The sequence below is a fragment of the Pyrus communis genome, chromosome 17, assembly GCF_963583255.1.
Source record: "Pyrus communis chromosome 17, drPyrComm1.1, whole genome shotgun sequence".
NCBI classification, from domain to species: domain Eukaryota; kingdom Viridiplantae; phylum Streptophyta; class Magnoliopsida; order Rosales; family Rosaceae; genus Pyrus; species Pyrus communis.
The window spans coordinates 19,269,031-19,290,622 of NC_084819.1; the positions used below are offsets into that span (position 1 = coordinate 19,269,031).

The window sequence follows — 21,592 nt, forward strand, 5'->3', positions numbered from 1 at the left end:
AATAAACTAGCTAGTAATGCCTGCACGTTGCTGCGGAATTACAAATTGCCTTTCTAGCAATGTATAAATTTGAGTTAGTATCAATGTTACATTAATTAATCTAAACAAAATTACCATAGTGAAGGAAAGAATTTTATTTGCTATGGAAAAATTGTAGTTTTGATACCTTACAAAGGTAACTTGTTTAAAAAGATTGTCTAGATAGAACTTTGTACCACCTAGAAGAAAGAAAAAACAGTGAGTTACTAAGATATTCTTATACACAAAAAGAAAACACTTGAAACTGAATGAACAAAATATTCAAACATGGAAAGCACATCATGAGGGATAATCTATCGTTTTTGGCCAAGTGAGGAATGATATCTTGAGTACCGAGAGAGAGAAAAAAGTAGTGCAACATTATTTTATGATACATGTTGGGTTAGTCTTGTATTTCACTTTATTTATAAAATCGACTACTGATATGGTTACAACCCTGCCAATATCACCCTTAGTATTGGGTGTCCATCTAATTTAACTTAAACTTCTTCTTCAATCTTGGATATACATAATGCTTTAGTTTAAGTTTTACCACACAAAAGAATTACAAGTCTAAATGGGTTTTATAAATAGATGATAAAACTGCAACTCAGTAGAATTGAAGACAATGAAAATTGAATATTATTTACCATAAACTGACATGCAAATTTAAATGCAAGAAGGCAAATTAAGAGAATTCGCTTCACCGTGTTCAGCAAGGAAATAAATAACAATGAAAACAAATTACAGGCAAAATCTATACGATATGTTACAAACCATGATATAAATTATTGCATCAAAGTTGTATCCTAAAAGAAAATTCAAACTTCTATATGAACCCAATGTATGATTTTTGTATATACCTTGGTTGTCACATCCCGGCCTGGGCGGGACCACTTCTTGGGCCCGACTCCACCGTAACATGATATTATCCGCTTTGGAACCCAAGCACACCCTCATGGTTTTGTTTCTGGGAACTCATACGAGAACTTCCCAATAGGTCACCCATCTTGGGAGTGCTCTCGTGCGCTACTCGCTTAACTTCGGAGTTCCTACGGAACCCGAAACCAGTGAGCTTTCAAAATGCCTCGTGCTAGGTAGAGATGAGAATATATATATAAGGATCACTCCCCTGGGCAATGTGGGATCTTACAATCCACCCCCCTTAGGGGCCCGACGTCCTCGTCGGCACACACGCGGCCAGGGTTAGGCTCTACTGTAGCACGATATTGTCCGCTTTGGGCCCCCAGCACATCCTCACTGTTTTGTTTCTGGGAACTCACACGAGAACTTCCCAATGGGTCACCCATCCTGGGAGCGCTCTCGTGCGCCACTCGCTTAACTTCGGAGTTCCTACGGAATCCGAAGCCAGTGAGCTCCCAAAAGGCCTCGTGCTAGGTAAAAATGGAAATATATATATAAGGATCACTCCCCTGGACGATGTGGGATCTTACATTGGTGGATTCATTCCCTGAATGAGTTTCTCATACTCATCATCCATGTTATGTGAAAAACTCATCTAACTTCTACAGCAAGTCACCGAAAAAAAAAATAATAGAAATAAAATTACACAAAAGGTTGAGAGAATAAAAAGGAATCAATTGGTATAGGATTTGGATGAATGATGTTAATTTGTTTATATAAGTGATTTGGCTGTGTACCAGAAGCTTCTTAAGCTCAAGTTACAAATTTTATGCACATTATAGATATCTAAATTATGGAGAGTGGTAGCATACCTTGTAATTTTTGCAAGCTGGACATGTCCATTGTGAATAGCGATCATGTCCATTGTGAACAACGATATAATTTTTTTTCCTAATGCATTGAAAAAAGTATATTGAAACTTGTAATCAGATATAACTGTAATTATATGGTAGAAAACCATACAGTACAAGATTGAAAAAAAAAAAAAAAGAAGAAGCTAAACATAATTGGTCTTGAAAAAGACTTATTAGTCAAGAATGGTTAATAACTGAAAATACAAATCACCGATGGAATAATGAGGAAACATAAGAGCAGCCAAACTCGTATAGCATTAGGGTGAACTATGGTAATTTGTTGATATAAGTGATCTACATCATTATATCTGTTGGTTTTTCAGCAGAGAAAAAGATTTATTTTGCTTTTTCCAAATGGAGTCTATGTTAAATGAAGTATCATTGGTTGTTAAATTGTTGGTATTATATGGTGAATAAGCTGGAATAATTAGTTAGGACAACTAACTGGAAAGGTGCTTAAAAAATGTATTGAATACACTGAAACAACTCTGATTGAGATTTATAAAATGTACTAACTAATTGAAACAAACTGTTTGCTTGTTTAGCTACCACCATTGTTAACAAAATGATATGCATCATATTTCTATTGAACTGTTGTTTTCCTGTTTATATAACTCAGACTAACATGTGGTAGATAAGTTAAAAAATGTAAGTAACCACATTGTGTAAGAGCATTTTCTTTTGTGTTCGATATAAAATTGAAAACAGTGCATTAATTTAATAAAAAAACAACAGATACAGCAGTATTGTAATATGTGTTTTTTGAGTAAGAATTTTTGTTTTCATGTGCGGAGGATTTTGGTACACAATGGGAAGATTTTCTATGTCAACTTTACTGAACACAAAGTATTTAACCAAGAACTAATCTGTATTTGTGGAGGCATGTCCACATGTATAACTGTAGTAAAAAATGAAGATTTATTTATACCGAACTTGATGAAATATGGTAATAAGCTGACCTTTGGAGGACATGTAGTTGTTTAATACTGGTGTAACCTTGTGCCAAAAATTGAAACAGAAGGGAAAAAGTGAGAAGAAAAGTGGAGAGCAGGCGTCGTACTGGTCATAATCTCACTGTAATACCGTAATCTCACTGTACAAAGCGCGCCACAAAGGAGGAAAGCAAGGATAAACCGAGGGGCAAAACGGTCATCACACTGGTCATCCAGACTAACCAAGCCGGTTGAGTTTTAGTATATATGATATGTTGGAAAAAATTTGGATGCACAAAACACAGAAAAATGAATGTATGGAAAAGAAGAAGAATTCCAAAAAAATATTCAACTCCTCGAATCGAGATCCTTTTCGGATCTCTATGTCCAAAGCCAATGGATTTAGAGATTCAGACCACTTATTTTAATTCTTGAGGACTCTATTAAGCTCATCTCACTAACCCACCTCATACAAATTAAGGGTTCAAGTTTCTCTCCTCCTCTTTTGAACGGTTCAAGTTTTTAGGTCCGTCTGACTGCGACATATGAAGAGGATGTGAATTCTAAATCCCCAAGTATGGTCAAAACACACTCCGATTGCTTTTTCACTTTAGACTTCAAATCACGACTGAAGACCCTCACTTTTGTCCCCCTCCTTTGTTCTCATATCCCAAACATTTAAACATCCCCAAGGAAAGCACCCCTTTTCCTTCCTTTGCTAACTTGTGTCTCAAATATTCCCTCCCTTTGTCCATTGAAGTTTGAAGTCACACATAATAAAACACAATATATACACATTAGTTTACTCCGCGAGAAACAAAAGCTTGTAAACGTTCATTGTCACGTGCTACTTGCATGATACAGAAAATGCGAGACACTCATCTTATGCATCACGGATACAAAAGATATCTCCTATGATGCTCCTAACTCGCGATGCCGTGTAGTTTAGTAATTCAATTCTTTTTCTTCAATGTATAGAAATAGAAAAACGCTCCAAATTAATGATCTATTGGTTGAGGGTTTGGGCCAGTTGATTTAGGTCAAAATAAAATGACCCAAAAGGCAAACAGACACAAGAATGCCCACATTCCCCAAACAAGAAACAAAGCCCATATTACACCCGCGTCTTCCAGACTTGATTGGACATTGTATATGATGTCATCTACTGTTGCTTTAAAAAGATTAGAATTGTAAACCCTTCCTAAGGTTTCAAACTGAAACCGTTTTAAAATTGCAAAAACAAATCATTTGATGCCGTTTGATTTGGTTTGTATTTCGATTTCAGTTTTTGGTTCCAATTATCCACCCTTACATGTATCTAGAGAATTAGAATGGGATACAACAAAACCATCACAATCATCAAGAGAAAAGCAACCAACCCCTTTTCGAAGCACAACTTTCGCATCAACGAACAATTCTCTCCATTCTTCATGATTTATCCGACGGAGTAAGTTTGTTTCGGCATTAAAATATCAGAGAGCTCCAGTATGCTTATGATTTTTCCTTCATGCTCAAACCAAGCATATTTCATGCACCATGGCATATCATTTATAGGTCGACGAGAACCCCATCAAGAACAGCTTGCCGCCAACTCTTGCATACCACACCGAACCGAAAACGACCACGAAAAGAGAGACGTTGAGCTTCTAGGAATTAAGATTTCAATGCAAAGATGAGACCACATGGATGATCTAGGTCTTGCCATTACGCATGTGTTCACAGTGTTATCGATGCATATATACAGGGCTTCCAAGCTATGGCCGTATAATCCTCTTATTCTTATATGCGAAGTAAATAAACGTAGGAATTAATCACGTTAAAGTATGTAAGATAACCACAAATGATAAGGTTGTAGGTATATAAATTGAGAATGAATCATACATTGATGGGAGGAGAGACCTTGCATGGGCTTATAAGTAAGTTGGGTTACTCCCCATATTGCAATTGGTTTTATGGTGGAACCTCAACTTTCTTTATGGTATCAGAGCAAGTTATCCCACGTACGAAGCCAAACGACCATACGCGCTCCATGTGGGCTTATAAATAAGTTGGGCTACTCACTATATTACCAAGTAGTTTTATGGTGGAACCTCAACTTTCTTCATATAATAGAGATATTAGGTGATACACCACGTATCACTATACAACTTGTGGGATATGTGTGTTAAAAAGTTAATAACTTAAAAAATAAAATTTCTCATCATTTATATAAAAACAAGTGGTGTATCACCCATGTTCCCGTCACAATAAAAAATTTCTCCATATAATACATGACCATAGAGAACTATTGGTGAGAGCCACAAGGAAACTCCAATTGCAAACACAACATTCGATTTCCCAAGGTTTCAATGTTCCCCTCCTTTGCTCTCGTACATTTAGACTTCCCCAAGCACTTCTTTTCTTCTTATGCTAACTTGTGTCTCAAATATTCTCTCCCTTTGTTATGAACCTTGAATCTTCACACGGATAAACAAATACAAACACAATACACATTAGGAAGTCTACGAGGCAAGACAAAAATTCATGTCAAGTTAAATGGATATCTCATTCATAGTTATGTGTTGGTCACATAGCAAAGGCGAAATATTCGTTTCACGCACCACTTGTATGAATGATCTCCCATGAGATAATTCAAGTAATAAAACTACTACATTTTTTTCTTCAATAGGTTTCAACAATGCTGCAAAATAGAAGTAGAAGGAGGCTCCAAACTAAATTATTTATTAATAGAGGATTTGGAAAACTGATCTAAGTCAAAATGAAATGACTTCAAAAAGAAAAATAGCGAGAGAAACCTTCTCTATACAGATGAGAGTTGTCAGAATATCGCTTGTCACAAATAAAATAAAACACTAAAGGTAAACCTTCATTTGTAATACGCAATCAAATCTGAAACTTGAATGGTTGATCTTAGCAAATTAACATATTTTCCTATTATTTGGGAGATAACTCGAATTTGGAGGATTAACAATTTTAAGTAGGATTAAGTGAATCTATGAATGTTCAGATGTCAAAATTTGAGAGATGTGGCAGAGGCCACACACAAAATATATACGAAGTCCTATTCAACCCCATTAGAATGGACGAGAAGAGAATGAGATAAAATAACTCAAGATTTACAAAGTAGGAAACAAATTGTAACAAATTGAGTTTTAGGTGGTTAAAGTGAGATTAAGTGACAATTTCAAGGGCATTTCATGAAAATAAGAAAAGATTAACTCTCTCCGTCAAAGCGCGCACCTTTCTCCTCTGTCTCTCTCAAACTCAGTCTGAGCAGCCATGGCGAAGCTTGCAGTCATGGTGAAGACGAGAAATTGAGGAAGCAGATCACTAGCCTGCCGTCAATTTCGGTACCCTTTTCATTAATCTGTCAATTCCTTTGGCTTTAAATGTTTGATTAATTTGATCAACGTAATCAGGTTCTTGTGATTAAGTGAGTGCGTAATCCGTCTTTTTGATGGGTTTATTATTTCGTGTCTGAATTCCTCTTCCGAATAAGTTTTTGACTGTTGGGTTTGCCAATTTTATAAATTTGTGTCTAAATTAAGGAATGCATTTAAATTTGTTGAATGATTTGAAGTTGGTTTTGTCGGAATTGACTGACTGGTATCAGTTTTAGTCTTTTGAATTTCCGTTTCGAATGTATTTGGTTATCGTGTACTGACCAATTTGTTTTCGGAAAATAGTTTTATTTTTTCAATTCCTAGCTCCTCAGTTTTTTTAATTGTGATTGTGCTTCTTGCTGCTTGTGATTGGCTATAGGGTTGAGTAGTTCATGCTTTTCGGAAACTGACGAGGTTTTAGATGGGGGATTCTGAGGTCAATGTGAAGACAGTTTTTGTAACTGTTGGAACTACTAGTTTTGATGCTCTTGTTAGAGCGGTGGATACACATGAGGTTAAAGAAGAGTTGTCGAAAAGAGGGTATACTCGGCTTCTAATTCAAATGGGGCGTGGATCCTATATTCCAACAAAGGTATTTTTGATTTTTCGGGTTGCACGAATTATGTGATTTGTAGTTGTTCTTCACAATCTAATTTAAAGTAACAAACTTTAAGGGGTGAAAAGTGGATGTTCGAAGAATGCATTGTCCCGTTTGCTATTTTAGATTTCGGTTCAAGTTGCTCCACCTCAATAAAGGCATGGAAAGTTGTAGTGTTGATATTCAATTCCTATGTGGATAGAGGTTAAAAGTTTGTCTGTGCTTCAAGGAATTTAGAACTTTCCCGAAGACGAAGAAATTAATCTTCTAATAAGCTATTGGAAACTCAGCAAGATAACCGTTATTCGTTATTTAGAACATATGCGTTGGTCATAGTCTATCCATGCTTTTTTCGTTTTCTTTGTTTCCCCGTCAACATTTTTTATGATGCAGGCTGAAGGAGGAGATGAGCCCCTTGCTGTTGACTACTTCACTTTTTCTTCAAGCATTGCAGACCACCTGAGAGCCGCATCTCTTGTGATCAGTCATGCAGGTATTATTCTGATAGCGTCTTCTTATCCTTCTGCATTTTTTACCATTTGGTTAATAAAGGACTTGCAGGTGTTCTGATGTATTTCTAAAAAGCACGTAGTTTCAGCTAAAAGACTTGCAGCGGTAATTTGTCATGTTAGAATCTTAGACATTGCAAGGAAGCAAATGTGAAAGAGATCCTCATGAGGACTCGGTAACTATTATGTATTAGTTTCATCTCTTTTCCTATCATAAATGTGACACTCATCTAGAGTTTGTAATTTTAGTTTAGTGCTTTTGATAGTTTTTGAATTCATCAATTTTTGAAGAATTTTTTGTCAAAATTGTATAATGTAAAAGTACAGACGAGGCGTAAAAATTATAGTTGATTGTGAGCCATTTATTTACTTTGATGCTTCGGATATTTTCTTGGCCACGATGTTTCATGTGAATATAATTTACTGTGGCGCAGGGTCAGGGAGCATATTTGAGACATTGAGGCTTGGTAAGCCCTTAATTGTTGTGGTGAATGAAGATCTGATGGATAACCATCAAAGTGAGTTGGCAGAAGAACTAGCAGACAGGAAGCATTTGTACTATGGTCGCCCGCAGACACTTCATCACGTTGTAGCAGATATGAATTTGGATTCCCTCGTTCCTTACCATCCAGGTGATGCGACACCAGTTGCCAAGCTTATCAACAGGTTCCTTGGTTTTGCAGATGAATGACGGAATTGTAAAACGTTACGACTTTTTTACTGAATCTATCGATGATATAGTCTTTTGCATATTATCGATCGAGAAGCATGTTCGGTTGGCTAGGATCTCAAATACTTTTGGGTATCAGTTTGGGAAGACTTAATTTCATTTGCGTAGTTGAGACTCTTTAACATGTTATGCACCAGCTAACTTGTACCAAATGAAAGGACCACACGTTACTCTCACACAAAAAGAGCAATTTATTTCTCTCTTGGTATGAAACTGATCGTTCCATATAATCCTCGAAGGACTTACCTGTCACGGGATATATTTCTCATGTCTCTGTGACACCCTCACGCAATGCCTCTCCTCCTCCTCACGTGACTTATTTTATGACTTACAGCGTGAGGGTGAGACAGACACAGAATATGTACCCGACAACAGGTAAGTCCTTCAAAGATGATAATGAACTTACTTTTTTAACCCTATAAAACATAGTTGTAAGGACCTGTAGCATGTAATGTGTCTGGGCATTTTGTTTCAACTTATTCTCCTTGTCTTCTGGGTTTGAAGCTGCTATTTTACTGTTTGTTTATTTGTTTTTGTGGCAATTGTATTAGGTTGGCACATTTGCCAATTTCACAACGGGTGAAAAAGGTCATTATCCACATGTCTGCAAGTCATATAAGCATCCAGATAATACGGAATTTTCGGAAGCGGTGGATTTTTATATAATTAGGTAATAATGGTTGGGGATTTTTTATGAATGTTATACTATCCACATACTTATTTTTATCTCTTACACATCTATTTCAATTTTTGACCGTTAGATTGAATGAATTGAAGAAGATTAATGGGTAAAAAGTAACAAGGGTTTGTAGGGGATAAAAAAAATGTGTGAATAGCACTACTCTTTTTCAATATGTTCGGTGATATTTGATACGTGGGTTTTTTTTTTGTTATTAGATCTTTGATTAAAATCTCAATGGTCAGAAATATCGTTGTATATATTTATACATTTGAACATAAACTAATTGTTGGAGCTTTAGAGTGCTAATACTATGAGTGTTTTAATTGTTAAATTTGATTCTTACATTTACCGATGAAGAAAATATTGAATGATTTTAAGTGGAGAATCGATACGAAAACCTCCAAGACTTTCTGAAAGACAGAGACAATTCCTTTAGAAAATACAAAAGAAGAGACGAAGCAAGTACACAGAACCAGCTATTCACGAGGCAGAGATAGAGAGAGAGAGAGAGATAAAGAGGAATCATGTGAAATGACCAAACTTAAGAGAGAGAAAGAGAGATGGCATCCTACTTAAAAGTTAAAAGGGGAAATAAACTCAACCCCCACCTCTACACCATATGCAAACTTACACCTCACCTCTTCTCTTCTTCCCCCACCCCCAACCCCCCCCCCCCCCCCCCCCTCCCCTCCTCTCTCTCTCTCTCTCGTGCATTGCTTTGTGCTTTCATGGAAGTTAACACCACCGCTGCTGCATCCGCTGGGCCACTTGACCTCGCCGCAAAAAACGACACTCATAAACACCAACCCTACAGCCACCACCAACACCACCATGGAAACTTTCCTTCAAAAACTGTTCTTATCATCATCATCTCCATCATCTCAGTTTTGGCCCTTCTTGCTATAATCTTCATCATATTAATGCTTCGACGGCTCGTCAAGTTGAAGAAAACAAATGGCGATATTTACAAAGAGAACACCGGCTTGATCAATACAAGTTGCAGGTCCATTGCTCAAACCGCAGTGGACTTCAATTCTAGCCCAGGTAATTAAACATCACCCCATCTTTTATTTCATTTTTATTTGTACCAACTACCAGGAGAGAAACTTAACTACATACATCAAGATGCCACCATTGCCATATCCCAATTCAATCATGCAATGCCATGTGCAACGCAAGGCAAGGCATAATTCGCTTAGGACAATGCCAAAGTGACATTGCCGTTGTAAGCAAGTTCTTCTCATGTGTTAAGAAAAGTCATTGTGTCTATATCCCAAACCAGTCGCATTATGTTATGTGAGAATGTTAAAATGCATGACAGTGTCAGTAACATTTAAATATACTGTTGTAAGGAAGTTGTACTCCTGTAGTAGGAGCTACTCTGTTATTAAACAGATGATTTTGAGCAAGTGCAAGTCCAAGTTCTAATGTTGGTATGTGTGAAATTGGGGCAGATGTGAAGGGTGGTTGTCTCCAAGGAGGGAATTCTGGAAGGTCATTGAGGGCACCTGCAGACAAAGGAGTTCAAGTGTTCTCATACAAAGACCTTGAGGAAGCCACTGATAATTTCAGCGAGGCAAATGTGATAGGGCATGGTGGGTTTGGAGTGGTGTATAAGGGGGTCCTAAGAGATGGGACAGTGGTAGCAATTAAGATGCTGCGCAGGGAAGGCAGGCAAGGGGAGCGTGCCTTCAGGTTTGAGGTGAGTGACTTCATTTATTAGCTTTTTTTTGTTCTGATTTGATCCATGTATTTCTTTACTTAATTTTCGTTTCTGTCTTGTTTTTTATTCCACTTCTTTTCTGAATACATTTGACTTGAAAATTAATGTCATTTTGTCATTTTTAGACGTGCTCATTTGTTTGTCAACACAAACTCATGTGCATTAGAAGGTACATAGTACATTAACAGGAGGATTTTTTTTTTTGTTTTTTTTTAACAAATGGTATTATGTATACTAGGGGGTGAACTTCGTCTTACAATGGGCTAACATGGTTCAAATTCGCTTTTGGTGAGAATCGAACTTAAGATTTTTCACTTATAAGTAAAGAGGAATACCACTAAACCGTAGTAAGTGACATTAATAGGAGGACTTATCTACCACTTAGAACGCCACTGTAAAACTCTCGACCACTAACACGATGTCATTTAATTTTTAGTTTCATACATAGGTTGCCATTGCATGATTAGTTTAACACAACACATTTTTAGCATCTCCGTTTCATTTAACTCCTTTTCCATGAATAAGGAAGAGAACTTGCCTGAAATATGGACATTTCTTTATGTCCATCACGTGATGAGATGCAAAAACAAGATGAGTATATCCTGTAGCAAGCAAGTACTCTTCCATTAATAAATCTTTGGCACAAGTGATTTAGGAACAATGGACAAGAAGGATACATATATATATCCCAGCTCCTCCTCCACTTAAAGATTTTTGGCTCTCTCCCTCTCTCGTACACACATAAAACACACTTGGGAAAGCAAATCTTAGGGGTTGACTTAAGTAACCCTCCCTCACACAAACATTATGCTTCCTTCAAATGTTTTGATATAGGAGTTTTCTTTATAATATGTGTGCATTATATCTTTTAAACAAAGTTAGACCCTAAATTTCAGGATTCAAAATCATTCTAAACTGTTTTATTCAATTCCTGCACATGGATTTGGGAGAAAATTAAAAACAACAACTGGGTTTGTTTTTTTGCCTTTTTAGTAAGTTTGAAGGATTTCGAACTCTGAGCATACTGTTATCCTCAATGACCACTAGACTAACCCCAATGCCTTTTTATCTTCCTGTGTTCTCCTTATTGTAGGTGGATCTACTAAGCCGGTTGCACTCTCAATACTTGGTGGAGCTACTTGGCTATTGTGCTGACCAGCACCATAGGCTCCTCATATTTGAATGCATGCCCCATGGTACTCTGCAACGCCATCTCCATCCTACAAACAATCATCAGCCGTTGGATTGGGGGACCCGATTGAGGATAGCCCTTGATTGTGCTAAGGCCCTTGAGTTCCTCCATGAACATGCAGTCCCATCTGTTATACACCGTGACTTCAAGTGCACCAATGTTCTACTAGATCAAAACTTTCGTGCCAAGGTGTCGGATTTCGGATTGGCCAAGATGGGTTCTGACAAGATCAACGGTCAGATTTCAACGCGTGTGCTAGGGACCACCGGATATCTGGCACCAGAGTGAGTGCTGCATCATCTGTAATGGAGCCCCCTCACGACCATTCAGATACTAACAAACATATAGGCACTGCAATGGAAGCATGCATGCACATGGGTGTATATACACTGTCACTATTATTTTAGCTGTCATTTTTTATCATCTTCAGTACTGTTACTTGGGTAGAGCAAAACGGACTATATAACAAAAGATAAAAGTAATTTTCGCACATTCCTTTTTTATTTTTTTATTTTTTATTTTTTTTATCAACACTTGTTAATCCAAATTGTTGAATTAAATAAAACAAATAAATAAAGATGTGCAAAAAGAGAAAAAATGTGTGCGGAAATCATTTTCTTAAAAGAGAATTCAAATGCCTGTGTACAAGAAGTGCATTGTGTAAGTACTAGTTTCTTAACTTAATAACAGTGATCGATCTTTTATTTTTCATTAAGTTTTTGGACCCTTGATGATATAGGTATGCCTCGACTGGAAGGCTCACTACAAAATCAGATGTATACAGCTACGGCGTGGTTCTTTTAGAGCTCTTAACAGGGCGCGTGCCGGTAGACACAAAACGGCCTCCTGGAGAGCATGTCCTTGTTTCATGGGTACGTCAATTGTAAATTTGTTAACAGATGAGTATGCATGCATGCAAAATGAAACTAAAATGTACTTAAATTTTTTGTACTGTAATTAATCAGGCTCTTCCAAGGTTAACTAACAGAGAGAAAGTATTGGAAATGGTTGATCCAGCTCTTCAGGGGCAGTTCTCAAAGCGGGATCTAATTCAGGTCAGCTTAGCTAGGACGTTCCAATTAATTATATAATCATCAACAGAAAGTTATGGATTCTTAGAGTTTTAACCAACTCAAAGTTTTCTTTTTATAATTTTTGTTCTTATAGATAGCAGCTATTGCAGCAATGTGTGTGCAGCCGGAAGCTGAATATCGGCCTTTTATGACGGACGTGGTACCGTCTCTAATTCCGCTGGTTAACAGCTCCTCTTATGGTGCTTCCTCTCGTTCGTCTTCATAACCAAATACCAAGTCCAAGGTATTAGGGTTTTCTCCAAATAAAAAGTAAAAAAATTGTATTAGGGTTCATGTGAAAACTACAAAATGACGTGAACTGTTCAGATATCTTATCAGCCAGTGCTTTGGCAGCTTTTTTATTTATTTTTTAAATGTTACTCTTATCACCTAGTAGTACCATCATTTGTATCATCTCTTCAATAGAGATAAGACCTACCTGTGTTGGCGGACATTATCTTGTGGTACAATTGAGTGATGATTGTAACAACATTACTCTGTTTTTTTTTTTTTTACTGAAAACAAGGGTACACATCATTCTTGATCGGCTAGTATTTTAATTAACTTAATATTTCGTGCATGCATATGTATAAATCCAATTAATTTGTGCTGTAATATATGCTTATCCTTTTTACTATATAACTGTATGTTGTAATATATTTTGAAACTTCTTATACCAGAAGAAATTCAGAACACTTCGAAAAACTTCAAATTGGAAATTCAGAATCTCTAAGCGGATTCTAATTTTCGTTCTAATTTTTTGAAAATATTCTTACACAGAAATTTTCGAATTCGAAAATTTTAATGTTGATATCGGAAGCATCATTCCAACTTCCACCCTTATGTTGAACCTCTCTTTTTCTAGTGGATGAGATGTGGTGTATTCAATCTGGGTATTGAGTTGTTTTTAGATTGCGACTGACCGATGACCAAGTGTATTCTTAAATATATATAGTTAGGAGTTGCTTGGTATTCCATTTAAAAATACTTTGTAGTTTAAAAAAAATGAAGAATGTTACTAAATTACTGAGTACTTGTCGTCAAAAACAAAAAATTGGATCCAAGAAGGATACCAAACAAGCTCTCAATCATTTAAGAAAGTTACAAACAAACCCTTAACTTCGAAGATGAACGTACAAGAAGAGCGTTTCGCGTGTAAATTTGTAATAATTTATTAAACATGGTCCTTTAATGGCTTAACAATAACCCGAATACATTTCTAGAACCGTAAATCAGCCTAAGATGGTGCTATCAGCAGATAGATTTCGGGCAACGAAACTTTGTCGATGAACTACCGGCTGCGAAGAATGCAACAGTTACAGTGAACCTAACCTTGAATTTCTACTCATTCGTTTTCAGATTCAGCTTCCATGGCAGTACTTGTTTCTCCTTGTTTCTCTCCTTGTGAGTTGATGCTCTTTCTATTAACTTTATCAGCATATTTGGAAAAGGCAGCAGACAAGGCCGACTTAACACTCAATTTTCGTTCCTTCTTTCCACGTTTGCTTTCATCTTCTGTTTCCTCTGCTGCTTTATCTTCATCCACTGAACCAGGTTCAGCATTGCTCGGGACAGAGGTTTCTGGAACAGTAGGGCGACTGGCAACCACACGCTTAAATGGTTCATGAAATGTATCATACAAACGTTTCACCTGATAAGCAAGGCAAAAAAGGTACAATTGTTATGCCTCCCATCGTATATTCGTCTGAACATTAAAAAGAAAAAAGGTCGACAGAGAATACCTTACGCTCTCCTATCCCAGGGCAACGAGCTAGATCTTCCATGGAAACATCCATGATATGAGAAAGAGACTGCAAACATGAGAATGATATTTCAACATTACTAAAAACTAAAAACCACACTATCTGCCAACGAATTCTCAGTGCAAAACTGGAGGCATACCCCAAACGTAGTACCAAGGGTGACAACATCAGTCTTGTTAACATGTCGAACTGTCGTTAACGCGTGATTTAGCTACCCAAAATAGACAAGGTTCAGTTCAATGAATTCACAGTTTCATAAATTATACAATCCATACCAGATATTATCGCAAATTAAGCAAATAATTTGATAAGACCCTAATTTCTCTACATGAAGAATATAACTGCTTAGTCGACCTCAACTGTACTAATACCCGCGATAAATAGTCTGTATCCATTTGACCTTGAATAATGTCTGCAGGCTTGTTTTCATAAACTTTTATAGTCTCCAAGTATCGACCACATTCCTCCAAGCTATAAAAGAACATGTTAGAAGCACATCTGGGGTCAAAGAAACTAACAAAAACTAAGCTACCGGGAGTAAGCTAAAGTTAAACACCTTTACAAACAGAGACCCTTTTAACCATACTTGATCCCCGTTAAAATAGTTAATCATGTTCTTGAAAAGCTTACGAGAAGAATATCAAATATAACTTTCCAATATCAGAGTCATGGAAAAAAAGACCGTTGCCAAGTTTACATTTTTGGCTTGCAGTTCAAAACAAAATATTTATACCTCCAACCGCATAATAATGTGCATTCATGAAGCAGAGCAGTTTTAGTAACTTCAAGTAAAGGCTTGATTACATCTTCCTGAAAACCAATAGAAATAGTGAGCAAGTCTGCTATTATAAAGGCAGAAAAAGAACTGCTCACTCTGTACGTCCAATGAGTTACGTCAAAGTATAAACTACGATAAAACGAATAAAAAATTACTGATAAAGCTATGAAAGACAATATTGGCACAATGGCTTACCACATCAACATGGCAAAGGACAACACGAAGCTTAAAGTTCTTTTGCAATTCTCTGATACGGAAATATAGGTAGTCTGGATGCAGCAGATGATACCGAAGACTAAAACAATTGGTCAACATACATATCATATAAATCTAAATCAACTTATACGTTTCATCGTATGAAAATTAGCATGAGTTAGGCATCATCAACTCGAGTCCAAAAACACCTCAAGCTCTAAAGTTAAGGCAACTACAATATCATTGCTGTGTACTGTTAGTCAATTTCCATCTAGATATTCCATTTTTTCATGAGAAAATAAAAGCAAAGGTAGCTAGATGAGAAATCATATTGGATAAACTGTCATACTATGTAAGTTTTCACATAACAGTTGTATCATATTTACCACAGCATCCTGGCTATAGATTCACATATATGTAACTTGGTATGACATACGTGCAAATGTTCAAACCTGAGATAGAGAGCGCATGAACTTTGCCCAAGTAAGTAGTCACAACCAATATCTGCAAACTCCCACCTCACATTTCTAATATGTTTCAGCAATGGGTTTCCCTTCTGTAAGGAGGAATTAAATTTTACACTCAGTTCACAATAATAGGACTGTGGAGTGAAAAATTGCTAAACGATGCAAAGGCTGATCATGAACTTTACTCTGCTTGTGGCAATAATATTTGGAGCTATTCTAGACCCCATATCATGGTAAGGCTACTAATGTAAAACATGGACTTTCAGATCCAATTTTCAAAATTAAGTACTGAGTAATGGTTGCATCAAATTGGCTAATCATTCACTACACTGACACCCCAAAACAAACAAAAAACCCATCTTATCCTTTTGTTCAGTTACAGCCTTTTTTCTGTCACAAATTTCGTACACACTGACATCAAAATGTATAAACATATGAATAAGGGAATCTTAAGAAGTCTTGCAAAAAAAGGACATCACATATATCGTATACGTAATAAGGTTCGAAAATTGCCAGTGTCAATCACACCATTACTGAAGATACTAAGATCGGCACATTAAAATTTCAAAAATGTGGTCAATGGTTACCTGATATTCATTAGTTCTACTCATGTTTCACTGTTCAGCCAAAGTATGCCAACTTTCAAATTGTAAGGAAGAAGTACCATTATCTTAAACAGTTAAATTTGAAAAGATGCAATGCATTGTCTAAAACTCTAAGAAAAACACACCAAGTACCATTGGATGAAGAGTACTAGACCTGTCTGTGGCTCACAAGAATTGCATTGCGACGCTGAACAGATGAAGATGATGCAACTGCATTCGCAGGTGCAGATGATGAAGACGGAACATCAGATTGGCCAGTTTGCCTAAACCAAAAAACAAAGAACGAAAGCATCTCAGCTTCGGATAACCAGAAAAAGAAAACACAAACCTTAACAAACCACCTAACAGTTCAATCAACTAGAAGCTCTGTCCTTGCTGAGTTCTTATACAACAAAGAGGACTTCTCTCTGAACTTGATTTCCAACATTTTATCAACCTAAGATTTCGAAAGCGAATGCTCACTTGGGTTCTAAGAAAAATGAAAGCTGACAAATCATCGCAAAATCAAACATCATAAAGATTAAAGTTTTAAGTAATCAAAAGCTCAAGAAAGTTCTCTAAACTTAGTTTCCAGCATTTTATGACCCTAACATTTCGAAAATGCTAAGTTGGGTTGTAACGAAAGTCAATGTTTACAAATTACAGCAAGATCAAATTTTTCAGAAGCCCAAACCTCGAAAAACCTTCTCTTTTATTTCTTCTCACACGCCCATCAGAATAGAAGTGCGAGAATGAATAAAAAATTTCCCACCAAAACAAACAATAACCTACATTTCCTAAATCAGAAACTACCATAAATCCAAATAAAAACTCTCCACTAAACAAACACAAAGGTTTGCATTGAAATTGGTGAAAAGGGTACCTCGAATTGGTGGCGTCTGAGGCCTGCGGCGGTTTTGAGGCGGCGGTGGAGGCAGGAGGCGGCGAGTAGAACTCAGAGGACTTGACGAATGCAAATGCTTGAGCAAAACTATGTGAAGGAGTGAAGAGAGAAGGCGGGGTGGATTTAGACTGCGAGCTCTCGAGTACTTCTTGAAAAGATGGTATTTTTATCACTGTTTTCTTCTTGTTTTTGTTCAGGTCTGACTCTGTATTTTGCCCTCCGTCTTCGTCTTCCATGTCTCCCTCTGTTTCTTCTGCTCTTTCTTCGAGTACGCTGATGGTTTTGCGTAGGTGGTGTTGGGTTTCAGGCTTGGGCTTGAAGTGATGACGGGTTGTGGACCATTAAAGCCCATTTCATTGCAAATTTAAAACTCCTAGGTTTAGCAAAATGTAGTTTTTCTCGTATTCTTGTCGTGTTGATCACAAACCGCAATTGTAACGCGTTATTTGTCAACAAACTGGGATTCTACAGTGAACTGAAAAAGTGAGTGTGATACTAATAAACGTAATTTATTTGGTGATTAGCGATAGCATGAATTAATAATTGAATTCCAACGTCATGACGTTTAATCCAATAAGTAGTTTTCAACAAAAGAAAATCTAGTGAGTAATTACAAACTACACCAACATAAATATGTGATCGTGATTCTTACATCATCTATACTGCAAAATTTGATCAGACAAAGATTCTCAAAAATTTTGAATTTTTTTTTAATCAATTACAACATGTAGACCGGCCAACAAATAAATTCCAAAAAAAGTAGAGGTCAAGGAGGAACAAAATCATCTGAATTGGGAGAAATCGCTTTCTAACCAAAACGTATGACAATCCTCTTGATAAGCAAATTTGACACTTATTTCTGCATAAAAAGGGAATAAAAAAGTAATAATAATTCGATGCCAATAATAATTGTTGATGGTGCCGAAGGCGAGCGAGTTAGCAAGACCCTTAGGCTAATAGATAAGAGAGCATCGGGGGTCAAGGGGAATGCCATTTCACGTGTCAAATAATATTGTTTCATTAATTTGACAACAAGGTAAACCAATTCATTTTGAGATTTAATTTAGATTCAATTTTGAGGGCACTTGAGAGTCAAAAGAAGAAAATGCCAAAGAAAGTGGAATACCAATATGTGCTAGAAGGAGAGGGGTGTTGGTAATTTCCAAACAATATAATTAAGAGAGTTTTAACGAAACATTCCATGTACTATTCATTTTTAACTAAAAATCACATTTTCACATTTTTGTGGTACTATTCACTACACTTTTATTTATCATTTTTATTAAAACTAAAGTTTTTTAAACTTTCCGTTAGTTTTCCTTATAATTAAGCAGTCGGGTTTTAATTTTCAAATGCTTTGACACCCAAAAAAAAAAAAGGTTTATATATTCTAAAATTGGAAAGTGGCGGGAATTAGTACCCTAAGTCACAAGATAAGATAAAGGAATGAGGAGACCCAAAAAGCAATCGGTTGCTTCCATAAACTGCCGAACAATTAGCACCAAAAGGGCGATGAATGCCAAACAAAATGGTAAAAAATTCCACCCTATTAATTATAAAGGGGAACACTCCAAAACTCTGAAGTACCAAATCACATATTATGCAAAAAATCATTTTTCCTCGCTAAGAAATTTTTCAATGTGTTCGGAACACAAACATATTAACTTTATATCAAACAAATGGAGGGATACTTAAAAAAAAACTTCTCACTACTTGTATATAACATATGGTATACCGATCCGTGTTCTATTAAAAAATCTCTCCCCTCGTCTAAGTATGCAATAATCATCATGTTATCTTGCATGCTAATCGAAAGCACAAATAATGAAATTCTTATGTAAACACTGTTTATGATCACTTACAAATGAAGAAAAACACTACTAAATCTTAATGTGGACACAACCAAGCGAAAAATATGTGGCTCTTGTTTTTTGAAAAGTTTGCATGGTAGCCGATGACCAAGTCATTAGAAGAACAAAGAATTCTTTTTGTCCAACAAGAAGTCCTTTTGTATTTTTCCCTCCCATTCATTTTGGGTCATCATATTCAATTCAAATATCTGAATACAAGTTTTAACTAATTTTGGTCCTTTTGTATTTTTCCCTCCCAAAAACCTCTTTAATTTGATATTTTCTTCAATTTGTCCTTAGTCCTTTTTTAATTAAAAAAATATTAGAGGAATGAAAATTAAAATCGAGATTTTATATTGAATGTGGTATAATACTTACCAACTGAGTTACAAACTCTTTAAAATTCTCGTTTTCGGAATACATTATACATAAAGTCGCCCGATAAAGCAAGATCCTTTAATTTGTAAGACCAACTCATTCCATTGACTATATATAATATGAGTGTCAACATTGTCATCTACATGACACCCGGTCTTTTCAAATTTAAAGTTCAAGAAAATTGATAAATAAGGTACAAAAACATTTATAGACACTGAACAAATTGACCCAAGCAGTGGAGGGGAAAAGATTAAAAAAACTTATACGAACTAACTAAAGCTAATTAAACCGGAGGCCGAGCCGAACTGCTCCTAGACATTTCCGGCACGGCCGGTGTCTCACCGTCAATTGCCGCCACTTTCGGCGACGAACGACTTGACATCCTTGTGAGAAATGGTGGCGTTTTGTTGAACACCCACCGGTCCGATCTAAATTGCCGGTCCAACGGCTCGAGCCTTCTGTAGCTCCTCACTCTATTAATACTGCTACTCTCACCGGTTCGGGGCCCACGCCTCGAACTCCCTTCTCGGGGCAAGACCAATAAGCTAGTGGACCGGTTCAGCTTCCGGTTCATAATCTGTTTCCTGACTTCAACCGGTAACCTCAAGGTGAACCGCTCAGTGTCTTCTCCCGGTTGGACCGCAGAGTGTCCGGTCGAGTGTGAGCGCGAGAACAATCTCCGCAGCCTGCTCGATCTCGATCCACGAGTACGGTTCCGATTGAGCGTCTGGTTTATGTTCAACACCTCAGGCTCTTGCTGTGCTAGCATTCCCAGGTCATCTCTCTCCCGTTCCGCGTCTACGGCGTCGTTTTGAGCTTCGACGTCGCCCTCCTGCTGCTCGGATCCCAAGTCAGTGAGTTGTGGTGCCGCGTCGCCGGGCTGCGGAACGAGGTTGGCCCGGCACACGGGACACGTGGTGTGCGACATCAGCCACACGTCGATGCAGTCAGGGTGGAACACGTGGTCGCATTTGGGGATCAAACGCAGCATTTCGTCGTCCTCGAATTCGTTTAAGCAGACGGCGCACTCGAGCGCCTCTTTCCCTATTTTAAGCCCCTTGATCTCGGCGTAGTCAAGCGTGGGGAAGGTGTCGAGGACGGCGGTGTCGAGACCGCGTGAGGCTGCGCCTCGTCGGGATCGGCCGGTGTGGGAGGCGCCGGCGCGGACGCTGTCGGCTTGGTAGGTGTCGGAGCAGCGGCGGACGTAGACTGAGAAGAAAACCATGAGGAAGAGGGCGGCGATCAGTACGGCGATGATGATGGCCAACGGCGGGCTGAACCGCTGGTACTGGTAGGGGTCGGACCCGTCCGGACTGGGCTGGGCTCCAACCGGTGAGAGGAGGAAGAGGAGGAAGAGAGCGAGGACCACATGCTTGGCGGCGCAGGATAAGAGCGGAGCCATGTTGTTGTGGTATCGGGGAGGATTGCTGGAAAAGGAGGATATAGAAGGAGAGTGAGAGAGGAAGGGGGGAGGAGGTTTATAAATGAAACGAGAGAGAGAGACAGAGAGAGAGAGAGGAGAAGTAACGTCGGGGAAGGTGTCTTGTGGAACGAAGGAATACAAGAGCAGAAGACGAAGAAGGGAAACGAGGACTATCAAGCCATGGGGACGGGAGTGGGACCCGCAGTCCCGGGACTTTCTCTGGCTTTTCTCGCGATGGAACGGTAGGGGGTTGCGGTGATGTCAGCGGCTGGTCATGGGTGGCGTTCCGCGGCGACTTGCGTTGCTCGGCCTTCCGAATTAGAAAGGAATATGGTAATAAGTTTGACTATTGGAAATTATTTCAGAATCCAATGGTGGATTATAGATGAGAGAGCGAGTTAAATCTTAACAATAATGTGATTCAAATTCGTCTTTCACAAGAATCAAATATAAGACCTATCACAAGTGAAAAATACTAAAACATATACTAAGTGACCATGTCAACTAATTAAATAAAAACAATTAGCGATTAGAAAGATTTCCAATTTTTTTACAAAAAAAAATGTTCTTAATTTTATAGTAAACAAAAATACATCTATCTAGGACAAAAATGCACCAGATTGTACCTCAAA

The 21,592-nt window shown here is 37.6% G+C and overlaps 4 protein-coding genes across 4 annotated transcripts; 2 read left to right on the top strand and 2 right to left on the bottom strand.

Annotated features, from left to right (window-relative positions):
- Positions 1-5,940: 5,940 nt before the first annotated feature.
- Positions 5,941-8,072, top strand: LOC137722359 (uncharacterized). Its single transcript, XM_068461343.1, has 4 exons — positions 5,941-6,078; positions 6,491-6,703; positions 7,103-7,202; positions 7,653-8,072. The coding sequence occupies exons 2-4, from the start codon at positions 6,533-6,535 to the stop codon at positions 7,907-7,909; spliced, it is 528 nt and encodes a 175-aa protein (XP_068317444.1). The 5' UTR covers positions 5,941-6,078; positions 6,491-6,532; the 3' UTR covers positions 7,910-8,072.
- Positions 8,073-9,086: 1,014 nt separating this feature from the next.
- Positions 9,087-13,101, top strand: LOC137722358 (probable serine/threonine-protein kinase PBL7). Its single transcript, XM_068461342.1, has 6 exons — positions 9,087-9,674; positions 10,085-10,332; positions 11,447-11,829; positions 12,285-12,417; positions 12,511-12,600; positions 12,713-13,101. The coding sequence occupies exons 1-6, from the start codon at positions 9,191-9,193 to the stop codon at positions 12,842-12,844; spliced, it is 1,470 nt and encodes a 489-aa protein (XP_068317443.1). The 5' UTR covers positions 9,087-9,190; the 3' UTR covers positions 12,845-13,101.
- Positions 13,102-13,672: 571 nt separating this feature from the next.
- On the bottom strand, positions 13,673-17,581 carry LOC137722360 (DNA excision repair protein ERCC-1). The gene is made up of 9 exons (XM_068461345.1): positions 17,289-17,581; positions 16,581-16,689; positions 15,807-15,910; positions 15,355-15,454; positions 15,115-15,191; positions 14,753-14,852; positions 14,521-14,592; positions 14,361-14,429; positions 13,673-14,269 (listed from the first exon to the last, which is right to left on the bottom strand). The coding sequence occupies exons 1-9, from the start codon at positions 17,543-17,545 to the stop codon at positions 13,964-13,966; spliced, it is 1,194 nt and encodes a 397-aa protein (XP_068317446.1). The 5' UTR covers positions 17,546-17,581; the 3' UTR covers positions 13,673-13,963.
- A 1,663-nt stretch (positions 17,582-19,244) lies between these two features.
- On the bottom strand, positions 19,245-21,289 carry LOC137722361 (E3 ubiquitin-protein ligase ATL6-like). The gene has a single exon (XM_068461346.1). It carries the CDS (start codon positions 20,937-20,939, stop codon positions 19,821-19,823), a length of 1,119 nt encoding a protein of 372 aa, XP_068317447.1. The 5' UTR covers positions 20,940-21,289; the 3' UTR covers positions 19,245-19,820.
- Positions 21,290-21,592: the final 303 nt, after the last annotated feature.

Excerpts from the sequence above, each read along its gene's own strand:
- LOC137722358 (XM_068461342.1), top strand. The coding sequence starts at position 9,191 with ATGGCATCCTACTTAAAAGTTAAAAGGGGAAATAAACTCAACCCCCAC. Across the intron at positions 10,333-11,446 it reads AGCGTGCCTTCAGGTTTGAG|GTGGATCTACTAAGCCGGTT; the intron begins GTGAGTGACTTC and ends TCCTTATTGTAG. Across the intron at positions 12,601-12,712 it reads CAAAGCGGGATCTAATTCAG|ATAGCAGCTATTGCAGCAAT; the intron begins GTCAGCTTAGCT and ends TTGTTCTTATAG.
- LOC137722360 (XM_068461345.1), bottom strand. The coding sequence starts at position 17,545 with ATGGAAGACGAAGACGGAGGGCAAAATACAGAGTCAGACCTGAACAAA. Across the intron at positions 16,690-17,288 it reads TCAGACGCCACCAATTCGAG|GCAAACTGGCCAATCTGATG; the intron begins GTACCCTTTTCA and ends TTTTTGGTTTAG. Across the intron at positions 14,593-14,752 it reads ATACAGACTATTTATCGCGG|CTAAATCACGCGTTAACGAC; the intron begins GTATTAGTACAG and ends TATTTTGGGTAG.
- LOC137722361 (XM_068461346.1), bottom strand. The coding sequence starts at position 20,939 with ATGGCTCCGCTCTTATCCTGCGCCGCCAAGCATGTGGTCCTCGCTCTC.
- LOC137722359 (XM_068461343.1), top strand. The coding sequence starts at position 6,533 with ATGGGGGATTCTGAGGTCAATGTGAAGACAGTTTTTGTAACTGTTGGA. Across the intron at positions 6,704-7,102 it reads GATCCTATATTCCAACAAAG|GCTGAAGGAGGAGATGAGCC; the intron begins GTATTTTTGATT and ends TTTATGATGCAG. Across the intron at positions 7,203-7,652 it reads TCTTGTGATCAGTCATGCAG|GGTCAGGGAGCATATTTGAG; the intron begins GTATTATTCTGA and ends ACTGTGGCGCAG.